The sequence below is a fragment of the Podarcis liolepis genome (genome assembly GCF_965112155.1).
Source record: "Podarcis liolepis genome assembly, chromosome: 6".
In the NCBI taxonomy this organism is placed as follows: domain Eukaryota; kingdom Metazoa; phylum Chordata; class Lepidosauria; order Squamata; family Lacertidae; genus Podarcis; species Podarcis liolepis.
In genome coordinates, this window is record NC_139559.1 from 42,310,439 (window position 1) to 42,326,989 (window position 16,551).

The 16,551-nt window shown below is 44.2% G+C and overlaps 1 protein-coding gene across 3 annotated transcripts in view; it reads left to right on the top strand.

The window, feature by feature from the left end:
- Positions 1 to 16,551, top strand: part of PIK3C2B (phosphatidylinositol-4-phosphate 3-kinase catalytic subunit type 2 beta) — an 88,137-nt gene that overhangs the window by 22,995 nt on the left and 48,591 nt on the right. For 2 of the 3 annotated variants that reach the window (XM_083508747.1, XM_083508748.1), the window contains exons 2-5: positions 1,822 to 2,843; positions 7,813 to 7,913; positions 9,902 to 10,056; positions 10,696 to 10,816. In XM_083508747.1, the coding sequence (XP_083364873.1) occupies positions 1,920 to 2,843; positions 7,813 to 7,913; positions 9,902 to 10,056; positions 10,696 to 10,816 (1,301 nt within the window). In that variant the 5' untranslated portion in view covers positions 1,822 to 1,919. Of the gene's footprint in view, positions 1 to 1,821; positions 2,844 to 5,093; positions 5,577 to 7,812; positions 7,914 to 9,901; positions 10,057 to 10,695; positions 10,817 to 16,551 lie in introns of those variants that run through there. The other variant, XM_083508749.1, reaches the window with a different exon arrangement.

A 16,551-nucleotide genomic window follows, 5' to 3' on the forward strand; every position in this document is an offset into this window, starting at 1 on the left:
TGCTACACTTGAGTCATGAGAGGAAGAGAATCAAAAGGACTATGTTGTGCATGTCCCAACAGCTCATTGTGTGATCTGCTCTTTTCAGGTAGCAGGCTGCTTTGACCTCTGATAAAGGTTATGTGTAGTCCAGTCACTTGCATATTTACTTAGAAGTAATTAAAATTGAGTTCATTAGGGCTATGTGAAATAGATTGCCAAAAGAGGACAAAAGTGGACACGGATTTGAATGAAATTTGCCTAGGGTAATTTATTTGTATGGATAAAAATTCAGAAATAATTACTGTACTTTAAAATATCTTGCCATGGCGAGGAAGACTGTGACCAGGTGATCTCTGCATTTGTTGAGGCTCTGCTCTCTAGGTGTTAACTGTTGATGGATAATAGTCTTCTGCTATCACTTCTTTATCCTCCTTAAACCAGATTTGGATCTGTCTGAACTGTAGTGTCCTATGGGCTTTCACTGTCTGAGAACATCTTGCAGCAGCTATGGCTAATTCAAGGAACAACAGCTTCAGTTATCCTATTTACTGGTGCAGAATACTTCAACACTCAGCAGGGCAGCTTGGACTTGCTAGGCAGGTGAGACTAAGGTTCCCACTGAACTATGGAGGGAACCACATTGAGAAAGGGAAGGAGTTTCTAGGACAAGCCACACTCGCTATGCAGATGGCCCTTCAAGTGTAGGATGTCTTCAAATAGACGACTGCCCTGTGTCCTCTGTGAGGTAGGACAAATGGCCTACCTCGCAGTAGGGTTTACTCCCAAGTAAGTATGTCTTTACTTGCAGCATCCAAGCGTGTCAAGAATATAATGGAAAACGAATGGAGTGTAACAGCAGGCATACTGCATACTCAGGAATCCCTTTAAGATCCAAATACTGGAGTTTGGGCTGATTTAAGCCCTGCAGATGTGGCATGGCATGCATCTCCTTTGCCATCAAGCTCTCCCCTTTCCCATTCTTCTGTCAATCTTTAACTTCTTCTCTTGCCTCCAAACATCGCTGCATTGTTCAATTACGGAAGAGGCGCTATACTTTTTGCATAGTATCAGGCTCTAAATGAGTCACATCATCGGTAGAATAAGGTCTAAAGAAAATGAGGGCGTTCTTGACAATATGAGGTAATTGACCAGAAGGCTTCTGGGCTTCCTTATCCTCGATAGAAAACAATTATAGTGGTACCTCGGGTTCCATACGCTTCAGGTTACAGACTCCGCTAACCCAGAAATAGTGCTTCAGGTTAAGAACTTTGCTTCAGGATGAGAACAGAAATCGTGTTCCGGCGGTGCGGTAGCAGCGGGAGGCCCCATTAGCAAAAGTGGTACTTCAGGTTAAGAACAGTTTCAGGTTAAGTACGGACCTCCGGAATAAATTAAGTACTTAACCTGAGGTACCACTGTATCTTATTCTGGTCTCATCACTAATCCCACAGTTGGCTTCAAGAAAGTCATGTGAATGCCCTGAAGTAAATTTCAAGGTAAACTTCAGTCAGGGCTTTTTTTCAGCCGGAACTTTCTGGAACTCAGTTCCCGCACCTCTCAGGTGGGTGCCATTGTCATTATGAGAGAACGAGGGGGTGTTCATGGTGAGTTCAGGCACCTATTTCTCTAGAAAATAGTTAATTTAGTTACTCTTGTTGAGTGCACCTCATATACTTTTCATCAGAAACTGGCAGAAGACATGTCCTCCTGAGGGGCAGATAAGCACTAAGAGACTGCCGTCCTCCCAAAAGTGCATGTCAACCAAAACTCTCACTAAAGCTGATAATTGTTCATGAGAACTGGCCTGTTTACACTTCCTTTTGGTTTCTTCACTTGTAGGTGACTGGTGGCACAGCATGACTTTCTTCCTAAGCCCTGAACTGAGCACCCAATAGTCACTGGATTCAGTGGCTTCCCCCCTGCCCCCCTTACAAGAGATGTCTGGAACTAGAGGCAATGGAGAGCACTGGAAGTCTTTGGAGTCCGTGGGGATCAGCCACAAGGAGCTGGCTCTTGCGGAAGCCCTGCAGATGGAGTATGATGCTTTGTCCCGCCTGAGGCAGGATAAGGAGGAGAGCCAGGCGAAGCAGAATACTGACCAACCTCTCATTTCCTGGGATGATCCAATTCTGGATTACAACAAGCCTGCTGTAAGGAATGACTGCCACAATATCAAGGTCATGAGAGGCCTCTCTGGCTCAGACTCTACCCTGAACTACAATGCCCTCTCTGGCCAGGAGGTTTCGAGAGCTTTTGGGACCAACAACTCTACCTCATCCAGTCTGCTGCCTGAGCCAGAGAGCCAGCCTTGGTTGAAGGGACCTCTCTCCAGCGACTACTTGTACATCTTCGACAGCACGGGGGGTGACTTCCTCACTGACCCCCCCAATAGTACACCCCACCAGAACAGCAGTAGCGGCAGCTCCCCTAAGAAGCTTTCTCCTCCCCCGTTGCCCCCTCGCATTGCCATCTGGAATGCCTCTGAAGTGAACCAAGCTTCCTTGAAAGGCTCCCAACCCAATGATATCAACATGTTCTCCTCAACCCATGAGAGGGCTGATGGAAAATTGCTAGGCCGTAGAATCTCGGAAGAGGACCCGTACAGCACAGTGGACTACGATGGCATCAACGACGCCATCACCCGGCTCAACCTCAAGTCCACTTACGACACCGACCTTCTGAGGGATGCCCCGTGGAGCTGGAAGGAAGGCAGAAGCATTTTTGAGAAAGAAAGCAGTGGGAAGCCGGTTGCTCGCAGCAAGACTATGCCTCCTCAGGTACCTCCCAGGACCTACGTCTCCAGGTCTGGTGGACGGAAGAATTCTGGACCCAACAAGAACCGGAGGATATCAGCAGATCCGGTAAGGCCTTTTTTATGTAAGTGGAATGATGTATGCCTAAGGAGCCTAAGTCCTTCTGCTGTGGTGTGGCAGAGGGATGCACAAAATGTTCACTGCCGTTGTTTTCAGATGCAGTGTATATCATTACAGGAGTCAAATTATTTGGTACCTTTCCTAGCATTCACCAAAACCAAACTCTTAGTCCTTAGTAGAAGTTTTTATTCCTCCAAAGATTATTTGTAGCTACATCTCAGAAAATGTGGCATCTCAATGGATATAACTGTTTTCTGTGCTAAGTTGAGCCATCAGAAAATGGTTAGGGAATGCCTGCCATAAGGCTACCTACTCTGCTTTCCCCTCTCCTTTTCCCCACACATATTATGATACAATTGTTGAAGGATATCGTGGAAGCTTTTGTACGTACAACTATAGGTGCAAAGGCCACCACCCAAGGATGTATGTGTCCTTCAGTGTGGACATTTGGGTGGAGGGTCAACTGAAATGTTGTTTAAGCCCAACTAAGTACAACCAAGTGTTATAAAAGGAATCAAAAAGGGACAGAGACAAAGTTTGCATGTTTTGAGTGATGGTTTGTGAATCTATCCATGGTACAGTGAAAATCGGCTTTTGATTTCTAGGCATTTGAATTTGACAGCATTAGAAATGTATGGATCCTTATTAAAATATCATGTGCAAGGGTCTTTAATATTGCTGTGGGATGCTTAAAATGTTTCTGTCCATCAATAGTAGCCCTTTTTTGTGGGGGGCAAGGGGTTAATTCTTGCTCTGTGTGTGCTACGCTTCCGATTCTGATCGCCCCCGACTGCTTCCTTTTTTAAAAGAGCAACAACCTCAAGCCCTCCCAAGCATACTGAATAGATTTAACATAGTTTGGTTGCTTAGATTTCAAGTCCCTGTGCAGCTGTATCCTGTGTGGCTCATAGGTATGCAATTTCACAGTAATTCAGTCCCACCAGTCCTCATGCTCCTGGTTCTCTACCCTTAGTATCCTCTTAACATATGGAAACAACAGATCACTTCTCCATTTCCCCAGTTTATGAAGACAGGACCTTGGAGGACAGCTATTGCTTCATCAGTGAGGCAGCTCAGACTGGGAGCTTACATAGGAGCTGGAGGCTCCACCCCTTCCTGGCTCTCTGCCAGGCCCCGATTCAAGCAGTTGCTTCTATATGTTTCTGAGTCTTTGAGTAGCTTTAGGTATACAGTGGTACCTCGCAAGACAAAAAACTCGCTAGACGAAAGGGTTTTCCGTTTTTGAGCTGCTTCGCAAGACGATTTTCCCTATGGGCTTGCTTTGCAAGATGGAAACGTCTTGCAAGTTTGTTTCCTTTTTCTTAAGACCATTAATACAGTTGCGACTTGACTTCGAGGAGCAACTCATAGAACGCGGTGGGGTAGCCTTTTTTGAGGTTTTTAAAGACTTTGGTGATTTTTGAAGCTTTTCCAAAACTTTCCTGACACCGTGCTTCGCAAGACGAAAAAAATCACAAGACAACAAAACTCGCAGAACGAATTAATTTCGTCTTGCGAGGCACCACTGTAGCTAGTTGGACACTTCAGCAGCAGTTGGTACTGAAGGTCCTGCTTTTCTAAGCCATTTCTTCTGTTTATAGGAAGTAGGGGTGCTCTGGGAGACAGAAGGAAACCTAGTCAGTTTGTGAGTTTTGTTTTTTCTCCATTTCTCATTTTTCCAATCTTAAGGTCAGTTTGCACCAGTTTGCATTTTTTAAAGTCCTCATGAAAATATGCTGTTGTGTTAGTAGGCTCTTGACCTACCATGCAAACTTTTGCAAGCAATTTCCCCTAATATAATTCATTTTATACTATTTTAAGTAATATGTGTGCTTTTATGCATACACCCTCTAATATACACTGACTTTTCAGGATCCCTGGCAGCATGGAGGTCTCCTCCCCTTTCTCCTCCTCTAGGAAGACCATGGGTTGCACATCATCCAGTCCCACAACGTTGGGTCTCTTCTCTGTGGGGGACCCACTCTCCGTTTGCCCATTTTACACGAAAAAGCTGAACTGAAAGGCAAAGCTCTTGTGGAAGTGCACAGAAACAGCTGCCTAGGATGCTTCTGGAATAACAGATTCTGAACTTGTTTCCTGTTCCTCATCCTGACTTAAATGTCACCATGGGAATTCATTGTCCCACTTGTATGTTGCCTCTACTGAAGCTTGCTGGCACACATCAGCTGCCTTGAAAGGGTTGTCTACTACTGTTGTGCTATTTATATGATCCACAGCAGTCAAAGGGAAAGGCAGCGTCCAGTAAAAACTTTTTCCAAAAGACGTGAGTCCATCCTGGCTGTTAGAGCTCCTGTTTCCCAGAAGCTACAGCTTCTGAAATGTCACATGGTCCTCAGGCCAATTGTTTCCTGTTAGTAAACAAGGATTGGATGGAGTATTTGCATCTTCACTTACCTTCCCAATCCTTTTTTTTAAGGATCCTAAGAAGAATTGCATAGCAATAATTTTATAGAAGAAATCCTTTGCTCTAAAAGATTCTTGGAAACAGGGGATATCCATGGGGATATCCTTTCCTCGCTGCTTCTGGGATTGTGAATGGGTCTAAGGCGTATTTTTAGACATAAGAGTAGATGACAAATACCTCTGGCATCTGAAGGATATAAATACAAGCAAGCTCTCCGCCGTCACTAAACTTCATGGGACCAACTCTCCCTGTACGCTCAGTGAAAAATGTTGTCAGAAGCTGCTGGCAGAGGTTATGTAAGTCGTTCTCTGCTTTTGCTGTGCAAGAAACTAATTATAAAGGAGCATTAAAATTGTCTTTAGTGTCTGTTGTGTTCTGTCCTTTTCTCTCTCTTTCCCCCCCCCCTCTCTCCCCATTCCTCTAACTATTTGGTGGGTTAATTGCTCTGACAGTGGGAGCTTTGTTTGCTTTGAAGGAGTGAATTGAGGCTCTGAGACCATGCGTGCACTCTGGCCTGGCATTCAGAGTGTTTCTGTCCTTGCTCCTTATCCTACTGTAACATTTGGGAAGGAGGCACTGGAAACAAAAAGAAATGTTTTTGAGAATTCTCCCTCTTCTGAAAATAAAAACTTAACAACAGCTATCTCGCCTGTGTGATGACAATGATGATTTTTTTTTTTAATTTTTAATTTTAAATGGCACCTGCTTCTGCCATGGCTGGTGCATAATAATATCAGCACCATCCCAGCAGAGCTACAGATCTTTGAGAGAGATTGCATAAGAAATAACCCAAATGCATATGCAGGGGGTATGAATCTATGTGCATGCAGTCTTCCACTAGTTTCTTTCCAGACCAGAAACTTTAGCAAAGTTCAGTTTGGGAGGAGGATCCTTGGTATAAAAACTGAGTCTTTACAAACAAATACATTCCTATTTTTCTTGGAAAAACCACTGATGAACGCGCTGTGTTACAAAGACTTTCCTTTCTATGGGGTCATTGATTAAATTCTGGCCAGTTTTCTTTTAGGCTGTGGAATGCTATTTAGTTCCTTTTTGCCATATGATAACTGTTTAACGTTTACGTTATGTTTGTACATCTCTCTGGATTTTTTTTTAGAAAAGTGATTTAGAAATATTTGAAATAAATCATATAACTATAAATATGGTGCAGATCAGGCTGTGGACCAGTGTAGACTGCTGGATGTGTACCTACAGCTATCCTCAGAACTGCTAGGTTACAAATCTGCTTTATGGTATGTTCAAGCACTGAACTTAGATCATATCAGTTCATCCGGCATTCAAGATATGTTCTGCTTTCTTTTTCTTCATTTCTTTTTTTTTTTAAGGCAGGCAATAAATCCAAAGCTATTTGCAGCAGTTATGAGTTCTGCATTGGCTCAAAGGAGTGCAGCTGTTGTCCTCATATCAATAACTGATATCAATCATTGAATTAATAGCTGTAAGCCAAAGCAAGAACCTCCTCAATACAGTGAGCTGGATAGATCTGCAGCATAAGCTCAATGCACAACTTAACCCACATTTATCAGAGCACTACAAAGCTGCCAAGGCTCTTAGGGTTAAGGTGGGTTGAATTGAAAGGAAGTCATGTGGAGAAGAAGCACTCTCTCATGCTTCTTCATCATGTGCAAACATCTGTCTTTTCTACTCAACCATTTTTTTGGTATCCTAATTTTGTGGGTAGAGAAGATGAGAAAGAAATTTGATTCAGTTCACATTTAAAGGCAGACTTAAAAAATTCACACTTTTCAAAACAATATGCAAACTGAAACACAGCCATCCTTCAAAACTCAGTTTTCAGAATTTTGCAGTGCTGCTCTATAGCAAAGCAATGCATACAAAAATACATAATATTAGGCCAAAATATGCATATAAATGCATATATTCATGAAAGTTACATGTGCGTTGGGGAAAATTGTTTACAAAAAATGTATTTGTCAGAATAGTGTACAAAAATGTGTTGGTTGGAAGAAATTCGTATTAAAATGCTGATGAATTTTCAGGTTATGTTTTGTTTTTGCAAAAAATTGCAAAGTGCTGCATAAATGTGGAGAACTGAATTTAAGATTGGAAAAAATGAGAAACAGAGAATCAAAAACTGACAGATTTGCCCAGTTGACAGTGTAGATTGGTGTACCTTCTCCATGAATTGATCCTAAGCACAGATTATATGAACCAACAGCACTTCCTCTTCCACAAGATGAGCAGAGACTTTTCTCCAGCTGTAGCCCCCCACCCACCCCCAGGCGACATCCCTCATCATTCCTGAGGGTCGCTGACCCATCAGTCAGGAGTGGCTTGGTGAGATGAGGAATAAAGTCTGCAGCATGGAGGAAGAATGAAGACCCTGTTCCAAGAGGAAACTTCACTTGTGCTAATTAGGATATAATCCTGTATACTGAGTAATGGAAATAAAAGAAATCTGAGATTGGCCAGTGTACAAGTTGGGGGTGGATAGTAGAAACTATATTTCACTGAGTATTGTCTCTATTTCCATTTCTTGTTTGGTATTAGACCACTTCTCAACATTATCCTGTGGCCAATGGCTATGAGCTGTTTGAGGTTTCTGAGGAGAAGGATGAAGAGGTTGCTGCTTTCTGCCATATGCTGGATGTGTAAGTACAGGCAACTCCCCCTTTGTGTGGGGATTGCTTTGTGGGTCTTTGTGTGCATTGGCATAATCCCACCCCGCTCCATTCTGCCCTCTTACATGGCGCATGTGTATTGAATGGGCACAAAATGGTCACCACCTGTACTAGTCTAGGACTCATCAAAGCACCCTACTAAGGGGATCCTTTGGCTGCAGTCCTCCTTGGAACCTAAGTATCTGCAAGGGAGCCCTGCATCAAAATAGCAGAGTGCTGCTATTCAGAATTCCACCCGGTCCATTCTAGCACTTCCCCACAGTTGGTCAACGTTCTGTGCCCACTGAGCATGCTCAGTTTTCATTGGGTTGCCTTTGCTTCCCATCCCCTCCAAGGGGGCTCCATAAGGACCAAAACTTATAGAACTGTGGTTGTGGTCAGTATCTGTAAGTGGGACCTATGATAAAATGTTCCGTTGTCGAGTGCTTCTGTTATAGCCGGCCAGCCATACTCTACTGCATTCCATTCCCTCTTCCACCTAGTTTTCCATTATCCCCACCAAATAGTCAGCATTCCTTGGCCACTGAAAATACTCTAAACTCATTGGGTTGTTTTTTGAGGATCTTCCCCTGTGGGGCTCCCCTACCCCCAATTTCCCAAACCTTGACATTTCTCTTGGAGCCTGCCAGTACCTCCCTCTTTTGCATGGATAGCATCTCCTTGGCTACCTCACCTCTGAACATCGGAAATAGAAGGAATTAAGATAAGCAATGGCCTAACTGCTTCAAGCAATTAATTACTGCTGTTGATTAATCCTCAGCGACTGGGGAAAAAATCCTCTTTGTCCCTAGAGTTTTTGTTGCACTTTGTTTAAGCAATGGCTCCAGTGGAAAGAGTCTAAGCCTGCAGTTGATTGGATGAGGACGAACCTATTTGGGATTATAATTCCTGGCATGGCTTGCGATAATGCAGCAGCAACAGAAGGCAGAGGAGGCATTCCTCCCATGCTTTGGAAGTAAAGGTAGTGGGGAATGTCACAAGGCCAACAACATGGATTGCACACATAGCTCAAACCAGCACAGAGTTTCAGTCTGTTGGTCTGGCTAAGAGTTACCCTGTTATTAGAGAAAACAGAAGTCATTTTTTTTTACATTTGGCCAGCGTGATCCTTTCTCTCTCTCCATTTTCTTTCTCCAAGTAGCACATCTCAAAAAGATTCCGTATTCTTCAGATGTACATACATGATATTTTTCTTTCCCATTCATCCTTTTGCAGTCTACTTCAGCATGTCTAGAGTTAGATGAAGTCTAGGTTAGTGACAATCAACACATCAACTATCTGGGCTTCTGCACTACTTGAGATCATTAGCGGTCAGTGTGGTGGGGCAGCACTGGGAAGCTGCCCTTCCAACATGGGCATTGCTACAACTTACCTGGATGGGGCAGGGTGGCAGATAGGTAAGGGCTGTGTGTGTGCCCCTGCCAGTACATCTGTGCAGCACCAACCTCACTACCACCCTGCCCATCCAGGGCACACGTGTAGCAATGCCAGTGTCAGGGAGGCAGCTTCCTAGTTAAGCCCTATACAGCTACTGCTTGGGATATGTTATCATGCTGGAGGGCAAACAAACCTGAGTTTCATTCATTGTTGAAGCACAAATTAATCTCTACTCCATATGTTCTTTCATACTCACTCCATTTGATTGACCCCACAAGGTAGTTAAGAAATTCAAGATCCTTTAAGGCAGGAATCTTAGATTTGGTGTTAGCTTAGCCAAATATTTCAGAAGATCAAATCAGTTATCTGAGTAAATGGTAAATTGATAATCTCAGTAGCATAATACATTGGTATAAATTTTAACAGGGGTCAAAGATGAGGAGATCAAGTGCAAAGACCTTTGACAGCATCCCCTTATTTAAAAAAGAATAAGGGAAAAGAGGAGATCTTATCAGATGCCACAAGGAATGGGCATTTGGTGGTAATGGAAACTAATTGTACCCATCTCCTTTTGCCCACAGACTTCGATCTGGCTACAGCACCAAGGACTATTCCCTTACTGGTTTTGTCTGGAGTGCTGTCAACCTCAGTCGTGAACACCTTGGCCATGGAGTCAGCTTGAAAGTGACTGTGGTTTATGACAGCCTGCAGGAGCCTCTCACTTTTACTTGTGACTGTAAGTTTTGCTGGTTTGAACTGGGGTGCACTTTCCGCTTGTATCAACAGAGCAAATGTTCCCAAACTGTGGTCTGTGGATCACTGGTGGCCCATAAGCTCCATTCATATAGTCCACAGAAAGATGCTGGAACAGGCCAGAATATATGTATTTGGTCTTACTCTTGATTTATTTATTTTTGGATGACAGAGACGGGGGCCAAATAGACCAGGGATATATTATCAAAGAGGCTAACAAGGGCTTGTCATCTTTTATTTTTAAGTAATCCAAGGAGAACCCCAGCAATTTTCAAGTGGTTATTGAGGGCAGGAATTTTTGAGAACTGTTTCAGTATTAAGTATATTATATGCTCCTTTTCATGGCTATGTAATGAGCTGTGCTAGAAGTTAATACCACAGAAGTCTCTTCTAGACCTAGGTTGGGAGGGTCTGGATGGTTTTCTGGTGACATTTTGTATTGCTGTGAAGGGAACAGAAATATAATCAGGTTCTGGGAGAATTGTGGAATCTGTGATGCCAGAGGGAGTCTACTGGACTTGGGAGGGAAAGGCCCAGGATGGCAAATTCCAGGGAATGTTGTCTTGAGATTCATCATGCTGTGATTGTTCTCTCTCCCCCCCCCCCGCCCCCATCCTGGCAGGCTCCTCCACCGTGGACTTGCTCATCTATCAGACTTTATGCTACACTCATGATGACTTGTGTGATATCGATGTGGATGACTTCGTTCTCAAACTGTGTGGCCTTGAGGAATTCCTGCAAAAGTGAGTCAATGGGCAATGCTTGTCCAAAAAAAGTTTAGGCTGACATCCTATACTCACTTACTTTGTAGTAAGCCCCATTAAACTCAATTAACATCCGAGTAGACACATAGAGGCTTGTGCTGTTAAAGACTTCCTGCCTTGTTTTTCCTTTTTCTTTGCCTCCGTTGGTGCATTCTAAATCTTGTGCTCTCATGGTGTGCTGCAGAAATAGTTTAGAGACCCTGGTGTCTTGTGGGGTGTGGGATGCTACCTATGGAGTGCTGCCCTAACCATCACAATTCTTTACCTTTCGGGATCACACCGGTTTGCAAGCTTTGCACATATCTTGAATGGTAGTGGTTGCTAGTGCTGTGTGGCAGTGCTTGCCTGACTCCATCACTGGTGTCACTGCCAGATACCAGGTGGAGGAGGGATGAGGTGGCAGTGAGGTCAGCCTGGTGCAAATGTACTGGCTGAGCCAATCCAGTGCTACTGCTGGTGCATTTGCACCTCACAAACCTCATCCCTCTTCCTTCTGGTAAGCTGCAACACAGTCAATGAGGTATTGCTAAACCTCATTGACTGTGTTGAAAATTGAGAGCCAGTGTCGTGTAGTGGTTAAGAGTAGTAGTCTGGTGGACCGGGTTCGCTTCCCCGCTCCTCCACATGCAGCTGCTGGGTGACCTTGGGCTAGTCACACTTCTCTGAAGTCTCTCAGCCTCACTCACCTCACAGAGTGTTTGTTGTGGGGGAGGAAGGGAAAGGAGAATGTTAGCCGCTTTGAGATTCCTTAAAGGGAGTGAAAGGTGGGATATCAAATCCAAACTCTTCAACAATGCTAGTGATGGGAGATCAGGTAAGTGCTGCTGCCCCGTTGACCACTATTGTTCTTTAACCTTCTTCAAAGTGTGTTTTATAGATCCTCCCTCTGATCGGCAAAGATTCCCCCACCCCATCTCACAGAACGTTATGTTAGGCCGTTCCATAGTCTTTTCCCACCACTGAAGAGCCACTTTGGGATAGAAATCTCTTTAAATAAATAAGCAGAGAAATAGAAATCTGGGTTAGTTACTGCCATGTTTGTCAGGATGGCATCAGTCACAATTTCACAGCCTCCATTTGGGATACTGCTGTGACTTCACCCATTTGCTGCACACACAGTTTCCACTAGTTTAATCATCGCTTGGCATATAACATCCGCTTCTCCCCAAAGCAGGGTGATGTGAAGCCTGGATTATTTTAGCACCTGTTAGGAACATAGTTAGGGCTATGTGATGTATTTTACTTCCTTATTTTTTAAATCATTGAGCGATTCCTGCCAAGACACCCCAGCGGAAGCCTTGGGCTGTGGAAAGATATTGCTAAACCTCATTGACTGTGTTGAAATTCATGTTCCATGGAAGAGTCACTTCATGAATTAGGAAGGTGCCAAGTATCCCTCTTTAGATGACTGTCATGCTTAGTAAGTTGATAGATGAGTCAAATGAGTTGCATTTCTTTAAGGTATTTGTCTTTAGCTTGTGCTATGGTGATGGACTGACTTAGTACTTTTTAGATTGATGGAATGGAGGAATGCCAAATGAAGGATGTGCATTGCTTTCTCCCTGAACCCCGACACAACAGAAATCTTATGGAATGGTCATAAATGAAGCAGGCTCACAGATAGAATGTGCTGGAGACTGATGCATTCCTTGATGTCACCATCAAGCAGACGTAGCTGGAAACTGGGCATTCAAAAGGCAAAGATGGTTTACTGCTCTATTTCTCTCTCCAACTGCTTCCGCAAGACGGTGGACAATTGGTGCACTTTGTGATGCGGAACTGTAGACTGAGAGCTGTTGTATCCCTTCCATACGTGGTTCTGCTTTGGGCAAGCTGGACATTGGGGCACATATCTCCTTCCCACATTTGCTGCCTTTGAAAAGCAGTCCCATCTTTGGGGCTCTTTTTTGCTTCTCTCTGGTACTGAGCGGTGTGGTTAGATGAAAACTCCTCTGGGGGAATAATGAAGATACCATCTGCTTTCAGCAGAAAAATCAATAAACTTTGCCTATGGGTTGGCTGTCCTCCACCCGGGAGCTAGCACTCCAAGCTCTGGGCAGACGGTTTAGACCACCCGACCTGCCCTCCTTGACCATGGTGTGCTGCACTTCCACCAAACAAATTACTCATTTATGTACGGAGGCATTGAGAGTGGCTTTGTCGTTTTGATCTTAAGAGCTTGTGGTCCAGTTACAGCGACTGGGAATGCAAGTTGGCAAGTGCAAACTGATTATTACTGGGACTAGCTTGTTAGTGAACAGACTTAAAAACCACAGAGCCCTCTGCGGACAACCATTCTCTCTGTGTGTGTGTGTCTGTGTGTGTGAGAGAGAGAGGGGGTGTGAGCAAGGGAGAACTCAAGCACTGAAAGCCCGATCAAGGGAACAAATATCCCAGATTTCATTATTTATGTATGGAACACTATGAAAGTTTTTGTAAGTCTTGAGGCTATTTCATGCTCTTGTGGAGCCCTGGCAGTGAGCAAAGTGACCTAATCCATGGTTTAACTTTCTCTGCATTGATGAATGACTGTGTGTGTGTGAGAGAGAGAGAGTGTGTGTCTAAACGGCTCAGAGATCTAACTATATCACTTTTGGCACCACAAGATCTCTTAGCACTTTCGAGCATGCACTGTCTGCGTAGCAAATCTCTTGTGGCTGCAATGGAGTCCAGGGATGGCTGCCTGTCAGAAGAACTCAGCCAACCACTGCAGGGGGGAGTTGGGAAACAATGTCCCAGGCTGAAGCCCATAGAACCAGTAGGAGCTATTGAAACATTTCTTATTAGTCCTTGCAGTGCTTTCTTATTTTTAAACGGCCACGTTGCCACCAGCAGAGAAATCTTTTCTTTTTATGTAACATGCCTTAACTAAAAGCAGAAACAAGAAATTTATATCAGATGAGTAGAAACTACACTGCCAACCTAGAACCCACAGGCGCCGTGAGTTTTTTCCCCTTTTAAGTTTCTTTCTTTTTTTCCTTGCAGAGGCATCTGGCACCGTATTTAAGGAAAGCAAAAGGCCTGTTCATGAATTACAGTCTATATCATAAGTGCAAGCTAGCAAGGCATCTGGTGGCTGCAGAGGGGTGGCCATCTCCTTGCTGTTCAAATAATGGTTTGGTGATTAATGAGCTGGACTGGGATTGTAGACAACTCTGTTTGAATCCAGCCACTAATTAAAATGGCTATTGGGTCCTGCACATAATGCTTCCTGGCCACCCCTCCCTCCCATAGTGACCTTACTCATATTTGTGTACTCTCCTGCACATCTGGGTCCCTGATTTGTTCTCATGGGTTTCAGCCTGCCTGGAGGCTGTTTTCTTAGCCCCAGGTGGCTGTAGCTTCCCAGCTTGTAAACAAGTGCAGTGGTACCTTGGGTTAAGAACTTAATTTGTTCTGGAGGTCTGTTCTTAACCTGAAACTGTTCTTAACCTGAACTTTAGCTAATGGGACCTTCTGCTGCCACTGCGCCGCCGCTGCACGATTTCTGTTCTCATCCTGAAGCAAAGTTCTTAACCTGAGGTAATATTTCTGGGTTAGTGGAGTCTATAACCTGAAACATATGTAACCTGAAGTGTATGTAACCCGAGGTACCACTGTAATAGTGAGATGTAGCCACGGTGGTAGAAGCAACGAATTCTGGCTCCCAATCCCTGTGGAGAACCCTCCTGTTAGGGTTCAAAGACCATGTGCAGGAGGCAAACAAACTCTCCTAAGGTCCTTAAGACAGCTTTCTTCAACATGTGGGAGTTCAGGCTGCTTTTAAGACCTGGAGGGCTGAAATTCCCCTCAGGGCCGTGGTGCAAGGGCCATGCTGCCTGTAGCGCCTGAGTACAGGGCGAGTTTTGTTGGTGTGTAGTAGGCCCTGTTCAGTCCCCTTTCTCTCCTAGAAAGACAGACTTGTAGAACTATATTCCATGTGCGCTGCCTCATGGCTCCTGTCAACGAAGAAGAAATGCCGCGCCCTCTGGCTTTTAAAACTTACGCTTCGCAACATAGGGGCACACTTTTATTGTATCCGTTTGGGAAGCTTAGCACAATAATCTTGATATGAATAAAACTGTTGGCTTTTACGGGCCTGCAAAATCTCTGCTCGAGCTCAAAAATGCAGGCATTCCCTGTGCAAATTGGCACGCAGGCTGCGCCCCCCCCTTTCCGCACGTAGATTGTAATGAAATGAGCTGACCCTTCTCTCTGCCTGTGTTGTACGCCTGCCTTCTTGGCAGGACACAAAGTGCCGGATGCAGACAGCAGAAATGCTCCTTGCTTGACCTTCCATCCGGATGGAAATCTCTCTAATGAGCTAGTGTGCAAATGCCCTGCTCTATTGCAGCAGTGCCTTCAAAAGATATTTGGAAACCTCCTCTTTTTTGCAATCGAGCTTCCCGTCTTCCCCAAACAAGCCTCCCCAAACCCCTTCATTGTTTGGGCAGCAGGATTCTTTTCTTCTTGAAGACAGAGAGGTGTGTTTTTTACTGTTCTGTTCACGCCACCAGGTAAAAACTGGAGGAGGATGAAGTAAGGCTGTCATCTTTGGACAGCTGCCCTGCACCCCCTTTCCCAGCCCTCCACTAGTGAGGGACGCTGGTTGGCCACCAGTGAAATTATCCAGAAAAGCCCTGCAGCGACACTACCGCACAACAGTGCTATTTGAGCAATTAAAAATGGTAGCCATTTGGCGCTTTCTGGAAGAGTGCAGCTACCGTCCTCCTCTAGCAATGGTGAGCCTGCCTTTCTTCCACTGTGTTGGAGCCAAAATAAATAGCAAGGGAAGGAAAAGCTCCTGCTATGTGGTGGTTGGGGACTCACGCCAGCATGGAGGGACACCAGGGGGTCACAGGCAAAGTTCCTTCACACCTGGAGTTCATTTATTTAATTTATTTCATCAAATTTACCGTATGTACTGCTTGATTTTAAAACAAAAATCTCAACAACATTCCTCTTCAACCAGGCCTTTGGCTGATTAATATTCTACAGCCTTTTAAATGTGTTTGCAGGGAGGGTATTTTTTGGGGTTTTAACTGTTTTGTGCTTCTATCCTGCATTTTTATCTTGCAAGCCGCCTGGAGATCTTCAGATGAAGGGTGGTATAGACAAAACAAAATTAAAAATATATAAAGCAATGAAATCAAGAACAATTGATAACTGTACTTTGAAACATGCAAAAGCTGGTCGTGAGATCCTGTTTGACAGTGCTAGGCAAGCTGTTAGCAACTAAAAGGCAAGCTATAAAGCAGAAAGGGACATAGCACAGGCTTTCCACATTCTGTCCATGTTGGTGCAAATGGCCAAATTATTTTATTCTTGCGTGTGACAGTCTCTGAAATAGACTAAGTGCTGTTACCAGTGTACAGTTGAAATGGTTTTAGTAACCAGTCCAATTGTTACATTGGGAATATATGGCAAAAAGAGCAAGGCTTTGTTTCCTGCAGTAATGTTGTAAACTAGCGGCCCCTCCTTCCAGGCAGCTTCCCCCTAGGACAACTTTGCTGCAGTTTCAGCTTGATGCACTGCAACAATTTTGTTGCTTCTTTTGCTGACTTGGCAGTTAGCTAGCAAATTGCTTTTATTCTCAAACCACATGCGCTTTGGGCATGTACCATTTTTTTGGATTTGCTGAAAGCGGTCTAAGAAATAAAAGCGAAAGAACTCTGGTTATCTTTTGTATTTTTAAATGTGCTTATTTGGAATTCCATAATGATTTTATGAAGTTC